Source organism: Marmota marmota, unplaced genomic scaffold, assembly GCF_001458135.2.
Source record: "Marmota marmota marmota unplaced genomic scaffold, marMar, whole genome shotgun sequence".
In the NCBI taxonomy this organism is placed as follows: Eukaryota; Metazoa; Chordata; class Mammalia; order Rodentia; family Sciuridae; genus Marmota; species Marmota marmota.
Window position 1 is genome coordinate 20,362,393 of NW_026000164.1, and position 13,145 is coordinate 20,375,537.

The window sequence follows — 13,145 nt, forward strand, 5'->3', positions numbered from 1 at the left end:
GGTCTTTAATTATGCTTCTTTTTTTTTTTTTTGAATTTTATTTTTTTTTAATATTTATTTTTTAGTTCTTGGCGGACACAACATCTTTGTTTGTATGTGGTGCTGAGGATCGAACACGGGCCGCACGCATGCCAGGCGAGCGCGCTACCACTTGAGCCACATCCCCAGCCCCTAATTATGCTTCTTATTCAAATATTACCCATCTTCAAGGCCTAACTCCATTCCCATGTTCTCTGAAAAGCATTCCAATTATGGCAGTGTTACCGCCATAACTCTTCCTCCTTTAAATTTCCATAGTCTAAATAATCATGTATTGCTTATAATGTTGTTTCCAGAATATCCTATATACAAGAGTGCATGATTTTATTAAGCCCAGAGACTAGGTCTTTTGCATATTTTTAACATAAAATGTTATTACTTTTTAACATTTTTAAAGGTTATATAACAACAACATCAACATCTCTAGCAACATGTTTCTTGTAGTTAGACACATAGTTCTGGGCACAGCATGTGCTTATTGAAACAGACCCAGAAAAGACATCAAAATTCTTTTGTATTTCTGAAGCTTTTCTGGATACAAGGAGTCTTGAAGAAGTCATATATATTTAATAAAAAGTTTATCTACAAACTCCTATGACATTAAAAATACATTGTCATTGGGGGTGTAAAACTAAGAGCTGCCCTACTACAAAGATGCCCTCAAACTAGTGATTCTGAGCATACCTGGTCTTGAGCCAGGACTGGGTTGTGTCCATGAATTTATGCCAGCTTCATCCTGTTCTCCTTCTAGCCCCAGTGACAGATTCGTTTCCTCTCCTGCTTCAGTCCTTCCCTCTAGTTTCTCCCTAGACCTGAGGGTTCCTAGTTTTGAACCTGGAAACTTCAAAGGATTTAGATGGACTCTTTATCTCATACTTTGTACCTAACAGCGTTAAACAGTTAAATGCTTCTACATTTTATGTAAATGAAAACATTTTTAAAGGTTATATAACAACAACATCAACATCTCTAGCAATTAGAGAAATGCAAATTAAAACTACACTGAGATTCCATCTTAATTTAATCAGAATTATCGAGAACAATAAATGTTGGTGTGTATATAGGGAAAAGGTATAATCATACATTGCTGGTGGGAATTGCAAACTGGTGCATCCACTCTGGAAAGCAATATGGAGATTCCTCAGAAAACTTGGAATGGAACCACCATTTGACCCAGTTTTCCTACTCCTTGACATATACCAAAGGACTTAAAATCAACATACTATAATGATGTGGCCACATCAATGTTTATAGCAGCTCAATTCACAATAGCTAAGCTATAGAACCAACCTAGGTGCGCTTCAACAGACGAATGGATAGAGAAAACGTGGTATATATACACAATGGAATATTACTTAGCCATAAAGTGCTGAATGATTTCTCTGATTTAAGGATGCTGATCCATAATATGCTGGGATGGGGATGGGAAGATTAAATGAACTCTAGAAAGAGGAAAAGAGTAGGGAGGGGAAGGGAGGGGGCATAGGAGTAGAAAAGACAGTGGAATGCAATGGTCATAATTACTCTAAGTACATGCATGAAGACACGAAGGATGCGACTCTACTTTGTATACAACCAGAGATATAAAAAATCGTGCTCTATACGTATAATATGAATTGCAATGCATTCTGTTGTCATATATAACAAATTAAAATTTTAAAAAATTAAAAAAGAAAAAGAATGAAAGTATGGCATTTGCCAGTAAATGTACAGAACTGGAGACTATCATACTACAAGTGAAACAAGCCACTCCCCAAAAACTAAAGGCTGAGTGTTCTCTCTGATATGTGGATGCTAACACACAATGGCTGGGCGGGTAGGGAAAAACAGAAGTTCATTGGATTAGACGAAGGGGAATGAGGGGAAGGGAGGGGGGATGGAAATAGAAAAGAATAAAATGACTCAGACATAACTTGCTTATGTTCTTATATGAATATATGACCAGTGTTTAACTCCACATCATGTACAACCACAATTATGGAAGTTATACTTCATATGTGAGTAACATGTCAAGATACATTCTACTGTCATGTATAACTAAAAAGAACAAATTAAAACAATTATAAAAACAGAAAACTCAGCTAAAAGTGGCATTTGGGGTACTTTATCTTGCCAACCTGCCCTCTAAAAAATTATAACAATGTAAAATGTTTGACATTACAGTACTGTAGGTTAAATATCTTTTCTATGTTTGGTAACATGAATCAAGCAAGATGACTTTTTGTTTTAATTCACATTTCTTTGAAATTTTATGTCTGGTCATTTGTATTTTCCCTTTTGGTTCAGGCCCTTTTTCCTTTTATCTTTGCCCTCCACCCACATCCCCACACACCCTTACTGGGGATTGAGCCCAGAGAGACTACCACTAAGCTATGTCCCCAGTCCCTTTTTAAATTTTATGAGAGAGATCTCGCCAAACTGCCCAACTTGGCCTGGAACTTGTGATCCCCCTGCCTCAGTCTCCCGAGTAGATGGTGTTATTTTTTCAAAATAATTTCTAAATGAAAATTTGTAAGCACAAAGGTAGAAAGAATGGTAAAAATAAGTGGCTCTGTATCTGCTACCAAGACTCAATAATTGCCCACAATTATTTCACCTACCATCTACATGCATACACACAATTATTTCTGGAACACAATATTTTGTGTGGCCATTTAAGGTGGATTTTACAGACATTGTGATACTTAAACACTTGAGCACGCATCTTGGAAAAATAGTATTATCATATATAAATACAATACAATGAAGGGGATTGAACCCATGGGCACTTGACCACTAAGCCACATCTCCAGCTCTTTTTATATTTTATTTTGAGACAGTGGCTTGCTAAGTTGTTTAGGGCCTCGCTAAGTTGCTGAGACTGGCTTTGAACTTGCAATTCTTCTGCCTCAGCCTCCTGAGCCACTGGGATTATAGGTGTGTGCCACTACACTGATCATTAGCTTGGCTAAAATATTTAGGTATCAAACCCTAAATTTCCACTATAAAGCACAGATAATGTCAGATATATATATCATATAGTTATTTTAATGATAAAACAAAAATCATACACTTAAAAAGTGCTCAGAATAAAACAGGTATGTGTTATAAACAATAAATTACAATTGTTATTTTTTTTAAAGAATTCTTATTTTTTTAACCTTTATTTTATTTATTTATTTTTATGTGGTACTGAGGATGGAACTCTGTCCTCGCATATGCTAGGCAAGCACTGAGCCTCAACCCCAGCCCCACTGTTATTATTAAAAAAAAAAAAAAATTTTTTTTTTCAGTTGTTGTAAGCCATTTAATTTTGTTCCCAGTGGCTTAATACACACTCCAACTGTGGGCAAGGAGGTAATATGGGCAAAGTACAATATGTAGAAACAAATAACACTCTAGAAAAGAAATTTTAAAAATCCAATACTATTGGGCTGGGGTTGCAGCTCAGTGATACAGCACTTGCCTAGCACATGTGAGGCCCTGGGTTTGATCCTCAGCACCACATAAAGATCAATAAAATAAAGGTAATGTATCCATCTACAACTACAAAAAAATTTTTTTTTAAAAAATCCAATATTATTATAAGGCTTAGTACATCTTTCAATCTCTTCTTAACAAATACTTAAAGCAGTCTCGAGGGGCTGGGATTGTGGCTCAGCGGTAGAGCGCTCGCCTAGCATGGGCAGGGCCTGGGTTCGATCCTCAGCACCACATAAAAATAAAGGTATTGTGTTGTGTCCATCTACACCTAAAAAAAAAAAAAGTATTTAAAAAAAAAAAAGCAGTTTTGAATCTGAAGTCTATATTCCAAAAATAAACAGGTCTATTGCATTTTAATTTTTCTATAACTTTGATTAGCCTCCAGCTAGAAGAGCAAAAGAAAAATTTATGATGAGTTTAGGCAGAGGAACAAAATGCAAACAACCCAGTTTTCAAATTATTAAATGAATAACACAAAGTGTTTATAATTATACTTTGAACACAGTAAGCACTCTATAATTGCTAGCTATTAATATTATAAGACCTAAAATCTAAATAATTTCTTTTAACTATTATTAATGTGAAATTATGTGATAAAATATGCTGCATAATTGATTACAGTAAATAATGGGCTCTAGTTTTTTAACACCATTGGGAATACCAGGACCACTGAACATAGCAGAGAATTACTCATAACTTAATAGTTTAACAGAAATCTTCTGAGGTGATGCAGCACACCTGTAATCCCAGTGACTCATGAGGCTGAGGCAGGGCTGAAATTGTGGCTCAGTGGTAAAATACTTGCCTGGCATGTGTGAGGCCCTGGGTTTGATACTCAGCACCACATATAAATAAATAAAACAAAAGATTTATTGACAACTAAAAAAAAAAAAAAAGAATTTAAAAAGAAAAAAAAAAAAGAGGCTGAGACAGAAGAATTGCATGTTTGAGGCCAGCCTCAGCAACTTAGTGAGGCCCTAAGCAATTTAGCAAGACCCTGTCTCCAAATAAAAAGGGCTGGGGATGTGGCTCAGTGGTCAAGTACCTCTGGGTTCAATTCCTGCTACCAAAACAAAACAACAACAAAAAAAAGGTTTAACAAAAAGTCAACCAAAATAATTAGGGCCTAGTGGTTCTTTGAGGAATATAGTTCTTTAGTTACTTTTCCAATTTTATATGTTTATTGCTCTATTGAAGTTTCAGTTAATATTTTTATTATTCTGCTGAGGTTTGGATATGTTTTGGCTATTTTTTCTTATCACATTTTGCTGCTTAGCTGGAGTTTTTAATTTATAAGAACAGGATTAAGGACTGGGGCTGTAGCTCAGTGGCAGAGCACTTGCCTAGCTTGTGTGAGGCACTAGGTTTGATCCTTAGTACCACATAAAAATAAACAAATAAAATAAAGGCATTCTGTCCATTTATAACTACAAAATTTTTTTTTAAAGAACAGGATTAATATATATATATAGAATGTCCTTACTGTATATTTCTTATAACTTCCTTTTTTTCTTATCAGTATTTATTAAGTTTACTGATTTAAGTTCCTTGACTTAACAATGAAGTTACATTCTAATAAGCCCATCATAAGCTGAATAGTGTTTAAAAGACAGAGAATGGTTGTATATGTTTTTGCACCATTAGTAAAGCCAAAAAATTGGTAAAACCAACCATCTGAAGTTGGGGGCTGCCTGTATTAACTGTCTATACCTCATCTCTAAGGCTGCAAATTTTTCTTCTCCCTTTTTCTTCCTTAATATACAAGAAGTTTTTCTATCTTATTAGACCTTTCACAGAACCAATTCTTGAATTTCTACATCAATTTCCTTTTGTCTCCCTCTTATACTTTTTTCTGTTTGTTAACTTGTTAATTTCTTCCATGTGTTTGTTTATTCTTATATAACAACCTTACCAGTTCTATTGTTCTAATTTTTATATTCTCATTTATATTTTGTGTCTTTGTTCTGGCAAAGATAATAAAAGCTCTTACTACCATTTTTGGAATTCTCCCTTTTTTCATTTATTACATTTTTAACTTTTTGATTTACTTGTTTTGCTCTAATGGTACCTGAGGCATAAAAATAAAAAGTTCATTATAATTTTATACTGTTTATCAATACTAAATAACCTCTGGTTCTCAGTTAATACATTTTTGCCTTGAGAATCTGGCTTCGTCTGCTATTAGTACCGTGATCCATGATTTATTTATTTATCTGTTTATTTGTTTGTTTTTGGTTCCAGGGATTGAATCCAGGGGTGTTCAACCACTGAGCCACATCCTCAGCCCTTTTTTTGTATTTCATTTAGAGACAGAGTCTCACTGAGTTGCTTAAGGCCTTGCTAAGTTTCTGAGGCTGGCTTTGAATTTGCGATCCTCTTGCCTCAGCCTCTCTTAGCCATTGGGATTACAGGCATGAGCCACCACACCCAGCCATGATTTATAGATGTTTGTCTGACACATTTTTGCCTGGTTTTACTTTTAACATTTAAAACAGCTTTATTAAGATATAATTCACACCATACATATTTGTTTCCTATGGCTACCACAAACTTAATGGCTTAAAACCACAAATTGATTTTCTTGGTTCCTCTGGGATAAAGTCAAGGTTGTCAGCAGGCTGGAGCCTCCATTTCTTTGCCTTATTTAGCTTTTGCCTAGCTTATATTCCCTGGTTCCTGACCCCTTCCCTGTAGATACCCAACCTCTTGGCTTCCACCAACATATCCACTTCTATATTCCACTGTATAGATACACCAATTTTATTTATCTATTCATCAGTTGGTAAATATTTGTGTTGTTACCACTTTTCGGCTACTATAAATAATGAACATTGTATACAAGCTTGTTTATGAACATATTTTCAGTTCTCTTGGGTATAATTTAGGAGGAGAATTTCTAGAGCACATGATAAGTCTGCTTTTAACATTTTGAGAAACTGTGAAACTGACTTCTAGAGCAATTGTGCCATTTTACATTTTCACCAGTTTCTCCATATCCTCACCAACACTCATTATTGTTTACTCTTATCCTAGTGGGTATAAAGTGTTATTTCATTGTGATTCTGACATTTCCCTAGTAACTAATGATTATACTTTCTTGGTATAATCATTGGTAGTATCATTTGCAGCTACTTTTGATATTTTTGATTGGCTATAAACATTTCATATAAATTGATTACAGTTTTGATTTGGATTGTTGTTCTAATCTGAAGGAAAATCTTTGTTTTTAACAAAGCAGTTTAAACCACTCATATTTATGGCTTAAAACAGAATTAGTTGGCCTTGCTAATATTACCTTGCTCTATATTTTGTGTTTTTGTCTTTCTTGTTTTAAATTTCTTCCCTTGTTCTCTATCTTTTGCATACTGACTTGGCTTTTTGTTTTTAATTTTCTTTAGATGTCTGGAAAACTAGATACATTGATAAACCACATTTTATTAATTCCTGCATATTGCTTCTAATTTTGCTGGTATTTGCATTTTTAACCTATATTTTATCAAACACTGCTTTTTAATCTTAGTCTGGTCCATCTTGTTTATAGAGACAGTATCTTTTTGTATTCTATGGAGGAGGCCAACAATTTCCCAAAACTTTTTTTTTAGATTTTTCAGTGACTAATTTTCAGAAATGTTGTTCTGGGTCTTCCAGATGAGTCTTTTTCATAGATCACATTATCACTTTTATTAGTAGTAGCACTGTTTAAGATTTTAAATACTGAAGAGGAAAAGCCATGTCCAAATTTCTTATTTATTAAAAGTGTGATGGTAAGGAATGCTTGTCAGGCATCATTTGAACTAGATGGCTTCTATCATATTCTTCTAAGGAAAAGTCCTAATATGCATCTTAATTCTAGGGTCACAGAAACAAATGTAATTTAAATCCTGTCAGATATTATTCTATTAATGATTAAAGACCACAGAAAGAGTAGTTGATGTTGTATATGTATGGAAAGGCAAAATACTATTTTTAGAAAATTAACTATAGTTATAAAATAAAAATACTCAAGGTGGGTGAGTTGGCACATGCATTTAGTATCAGCCTCAGGAGCCTGAGGCAGAGGACTGCTTGAGGCCACAAGTTTGAGACCAGCCTGAGCAACGTATTTTTCAAATGTATTTCTCAATTGAAGCAGAGTATTAAATTAATTCTTTGAAGAAATGCAAAAATGTAACTCAGTTATCTGGTCAATAAAATGCTCCTGTAATCCCATCAGCTTGTGAGGCTGAGGCAGGAGGATCATGAGTTCAAAGCCAGCCTCAGCAAAAAGCAAGTTGCTAAGCTACTTAATGAGACCCTATCGCTAATTAAAATACAAAAAAGGGCTGGGAATGTGGCTCAGTGGTCCAGTGCCCCCAAGTTCAATCCCTGGTCAAAAAAAAAAAAAAAAAAAAAAAACCTCCCAGGTTTTCCTTAAAAAGTTGACACCTTAGAACTATCTAGCATTTGTTTCAGACATAAATCACTCATTTTCTTACAAAGTCTTGCATTGGTTTCTTAATAAACATAAATCACTCATTTTCTTACAAAGTCTTGCATTGGTTTCTTAATAAACAAAACATTATCTTTCTCCTATTGCATCTGACGAGATAAAATACCTTGTTATAGAAAGTAGAAACACTAATAATCCTTTTTGTTTTAATCTGCATTAAAAGGTTTGAAAACCGGTTCCCATCTTCTATCCCTAGAGGAGAAGAATACAGAAGTACTAACTACTGTACTGGAAAGAAGATCAAAAGACAACACCCACACAAAGCAAAGGGCATCTGAGCACACAGCTTAGTTCTGACTTACCACATTCTCCAAAGGTGCTGCACCAAACACTTTAAAAACGGGGTTGGGTTTGGAGGGTGAGATACAAAGGACAATAGCTTGCTGTCCCACTCGAGTTGTATATTCATCCAATGTGGCTCGAAGTTTCCTGAATCAGAATGAAAAGAGAACAAAAGCAGTTAAAGAAAAGAAATTATAGTGACACAAAGAAAAATCAAACTTACTTGGTAAGTAATTCTGATCAGATATTCATTGTTTTACCTAAATGTGAAAAAAGGAGTGTGAGGTGTGATAGCCTCTTTAGACCATTCTCCTAAAGAACAAAAATGAGCCCGGTGATACAAAAATTTTGCCTTGGATGATTTTTTTTTTTTTTTAAGAGAGAGAGAGAGAGAGAGAATTTTTTTAAATATTTATTTTTTAGTTTTCGGTGGACACAACACCTTTATTTTATTTTTATGTGGTGCTGAGGATCGAACCCAGCTCCCTGCGCATGCCAGGCGAGAGCACTACCACTTGAGTCACATCCCCAGCCCCTGCCTTGGATGATTTTGAACACAGCAGTAGTCTTCCTAATCTTAACCAACACCATCTATTGCTACTTTCAAGGATTATGGCTGAGATCTCCTCTTACAAACGTTATTATCATGTCTATGCTTAATGAAGGGGTTTAAATGACTTGCTTCTAATTTCTTTTATTGACAGTCATTTTTTATTTCTCACAGACATAATTTTATCCAAAAATACTATTTAAAAAACATTGTAGTGTCAGATTTTCATTGTGATATAAACAATAACTCTTATGCATCTTAATTCTAGGGTCACAGAAACAAATGTAATTTAAATCCTGTCAGATTATTATTTATTAATGATTAAAGACCACAGAAAGAGTAGTTGATGTTGTATATGTATGGAAAGGCAAAATACTATTTTTAGAAAATTAACTATAGTTATAAAATAAAAATACTCAAGGTGGGTGAGTTGGCACATGCATTTAGTATCAGCATCAGGAGCCTGAGGCAGAGGACTGCTTTCCAGAATTTACAACTTGATGGAGTAAGAACTTTTACAAATATAATAGTTCCCCCTCCTTCTCTTTACAAATATAGTATTCCTCCCTTCTCTGTGGGGGATATGTTCCAGAACCCCCACTGGATGCCTAAAACATCAGATAGTATCAAATCACATATATATATAGTTTTTAAATATATTTTTTAATACATACTTACCTATGATAAAGTTTATAAATTAGGCACAATTAAGAGATTAACAACGGTCATCATAAAATAAAACAATTATAAAAATACACTATAAAGTAAAAGTTATTTCCAACTCATCGATTATTTATTCTGGAATTTTCCACTTACTATCTTTTGGACCATGGTTGACAACAGGTAACAAACCTTAGAAAATAAACCCGCAGATAAGACTACAGTATAGCAACAATGGATGAAATAGAAGCCTAGGAAGATTATTCTAAAGTCCTACGTTTCATAATTCTTCTGGGTTCTAGTCTACCCTTTCAAGGTACTAGTAAGCAAAGACCACATACTCAGCAAGAAATCTGGCAGCATTCCTTGAAGGAATGGTTTATATTCACTGTATTCAATTCCTATCTTTCTGTTCTCCCCAATCCTTTTACCCTCATTCCTATGAAAAACAGTCAACAAATTTAATCATGAGGTCTATGCTGATCAATCTAATGGTCAATTTGCATCTTATTCAATCACATTTGACAGGGTTGACATAGGTTATTCTTTTGAAACACTTTTTGAACTTGGCCTTTGGGATACCACTCTTTGGTTTTTTCTCCTGACTTGCTGGTTGCTTCTTAAGACTTCTTTGATGCTTCCTTTTATCTCTACAATCTTAAAAGGGTAGAGTGGGTCAGGTCTCGGTACACACAACTCCTAGTCTCTGTGTTTTAAACACTATCTATATGTATATAATGCTCAGTCAAGAACTCTCTTTTAAATTCCAGACTCATATATCCAATTGCTTCTTCTGTATCACCATTGAATGGTTAAGAGATATACAAACTTAACAAATCAAAAGGACTGATTCTGCCCTGCCTTCACTCCCATACCTGCTCCTCCTCCAGCAAATGCCATCTCTATTGGTTCCAGTAATCAAACCAAAAATCTTGAGGTTACTCTTCACTTCTTTTTCTCTCTCATTCTCCACATCCAATCCATCAAGGAATCATGCTGAGTTGACTTCTGAAATACATCCAGAACCTGACCACTTCTTACTACCTATTCTGCTCTGATATTGGGTTGTCTGTTTTGTTTGTTGTTGTAATGGGCATTGAACCCAGGGATTCTCTACCACTGAGCTACGTCTCCAGCCCTTTTTAAAATTTTGAGACAGTGTCTAACTAAGCTGCTGAGGCTGGCCTCAAACTTGTGCTTCTCCTGCCTCAACCTCCATAGTCTCTGGGATTACAGATGTGTGCTACTGTGCCCAACTTACAACACTGGTTTTAAGACTATAAGAGTTAAAACACTGATATAAGAAGGTAAGACCTCATGATTGGGCTCTACTCCAGCATGCTACCATCTCTCCTCTCTTGTTCTCCCCAACTGTCCCTCAACATGACTGCGAGTCCCCACCTCAGAGCCTTGGATCTTGATATTCCTTCTGCCCGAAATGCTCTTCCCCTGTACTTCAACATGGTTGCTCTTTCAGTTCCTTCAGGTCTCTGTTCAAAGGTTGACTTATCAAAAAGATTTCTCAGACCATCCCTATAAGAGAAAAACTACTATTTCTCCCCACCTCCTTTCTTACAGTAATTTTCCTTACTCCACTTTATTTTTTTCCACTACATTTATAATCAATCTGACATGATTTGTTTATCTTCTTTCCCCCTCTATCAGAATATAAGCTCTTTAAGTGAATTTTTTGTTCCCTGATATATTCTCAATGCCTAGAATAATGCCTGGCACATAGAAAGCATACAAATTTTCTCTGAATGAATTAATGGAATATAACACATCTTTTAAATCATATTTCTAGATTTTCATTTCTTTAATTTTATAATACTACTTTAGAGTAAATCTGTCATTAAGGACTCTTGATGTCCTTGAGGAACCCTGTCATCTATTCATGAAGCATTTGAGGGAGGGTTATAATAGGGATAAGGGATCCCTCACCGAAGCAAACGTGTTTGCTGTCTCTTCCGGATAGATGGATTAGACTCAAACACATGAGGCCGTTTCCGTTTCTTCCCTGTTGCCACAGCAGCAGCAGCAGCCATTCCCACAGGACCTGAAATAGTAAGTATGTGCTGAGATTGAAGCCTGCAACTGTATAAGACAGAAAGCAATTAAAGATACACAAAAAACTTAGCATTTCTTTCCTAATATATTGTCAGGGAAAATGGAATGTTTCTGATACTAACAATATACTTCACTATTGTTTAACATGAATCATACTGCGATTTACTAGTAAAACTTACAATGAATCTTTTTACAGCACAAATGACTTATACCTCCTCACCACACACCAGCTTGAAGTTTGTATAAAGCTGTTTTGCCAGTATGCCTGGTCTGTAATGGCAATATTCTCAGAGGTGCTAGGACAAACTGTGGCATTAAGATGAAGGTTTGTCAAAACCGAGACAAATTACTTTCATTTGCATTCCTGTGCCCTCTCCCATTACTATAACACTCAGCCAAGTTAAGGTACAAGAGAAAACACTCACACCTGAAACTGCAACAACATCACCTATAAGAAGAATATGTAAAAGAATACCATCTTAAATGAAAACTTTTCTTGTTATCTCTGGGAATTTTGCCAAAAAGGGGAGATGTTGGCCATTAGGTCAAGTTGATGAAAGCATCCTGGCAGAAAAGAGATGAAAACTTCCCTGCTCTAAGGAGGAAATCAGAATAAAATCTGGTCTGGCTTGCCCTAAAACTCATGTATTTTGTGTGTGTGTGTTTTTTGCAGGGTGGATGAAAGGTAACCCTAATGAACAATGAGAGTCTCTGATACCTGCACTCTCAATATATCAAATACATTTCTTTTTCTTTTTAAAAAGGTGTTCTACCTTTATCCTAATTAGTGAACCCTCTAGAAGGGTTAAATAAATCTAAATTGAATTGCTCACAATGATACCAGCATGTATATTCTAAGTGACTGAATTAAAATAAGCTTTCAGGAAAACCCAGATGAGCTTCTGTGCATGTTGTTTAGTAGCCTAATCAGCCAAACTTGATTCCCAAAAGCAAGTTGAAAATATTTGACTGCTTTCTTTCAGTTGGTACAGAAAGAAATCTTATTGATGCATTCTTTCCCAATGTTTTATTTTACAAAATTATAGTAAGCATACTTAAATTACTGAAATCTACCTTAACAAAACTTTTAAGTATGTACAATATTAATTAACTATAAGCATAATTTTGTACAAGCAGATATCAAGAACTTATTCCTCTTGCACAAGTGAAGCTATCTTTGTGTGTATGCATGCATGCACATGTGTGGTGCTAACGATCAAACCTAAGGCCTTGCACACCCTAAGCAAAAACTACCACTAGGCTACATCCTTCAGCCCTGAAACTCTGCTGAACATAAACTCCCCAGATCTCCTTCCCCTTAGTCCCACCATCCTACTCTCCGCTTTTACGAGTCTGATTATTCAGATACTTCATAAGTAGAATCATGCAGTATTTGTCCTTTTGTGACTGGCTTATTTCAATTAGCAAAATGTCCTCAAGATGCATCCACATGGTCACACAGCAGGATTTCCTTCATTTTGTATGGCTGAATATTCCATTTTGTGTACATATATGCTGTATCTTCTTTAGTCATTCATCCATCACTGGACATGTAGATTGTTCTCACATCATGGTTATTGTGTACAAGGCATCAAT

General features: G+C 35.2%; 1 protein-coding gene across 4 annotated transcripts in view; it reads right to left on the reverse strand.

Annotated features, from left to right (window-relative positions):
* Positions 1–13,145, reverse strand: part of Nrf1 (nuclear respiratory factor 1) — an 88,519-nt gene that overhangs the window by 65,296 nt on the left and 10,078 nt on the right. For 3 of the 4 annotated variants that reach the window (XM_048786934.1, XM_048786933.1, XM_048786935.1), the window contains exons 3-5: positions 11,424–11,538; positions 10,884–11,015; positions 8,293–8,419 (exon numbers count right to left, since the gene is read on the reverse strand). In XM_048786934.1, the coding sequence (XP_048642891.1) occupies positions 8,293–8,419; positions 10,884–11,015; positions 11,424–11,538 (374 nt within the window). The remainder of the gene's footprint in view (positions 1–8,292; positions 8,420–10,883; positions 11,016–11,423; positions 11,539–13,145) is intronic. The other variant, XM_015493834.2, reaches the window with a different exon arrangement.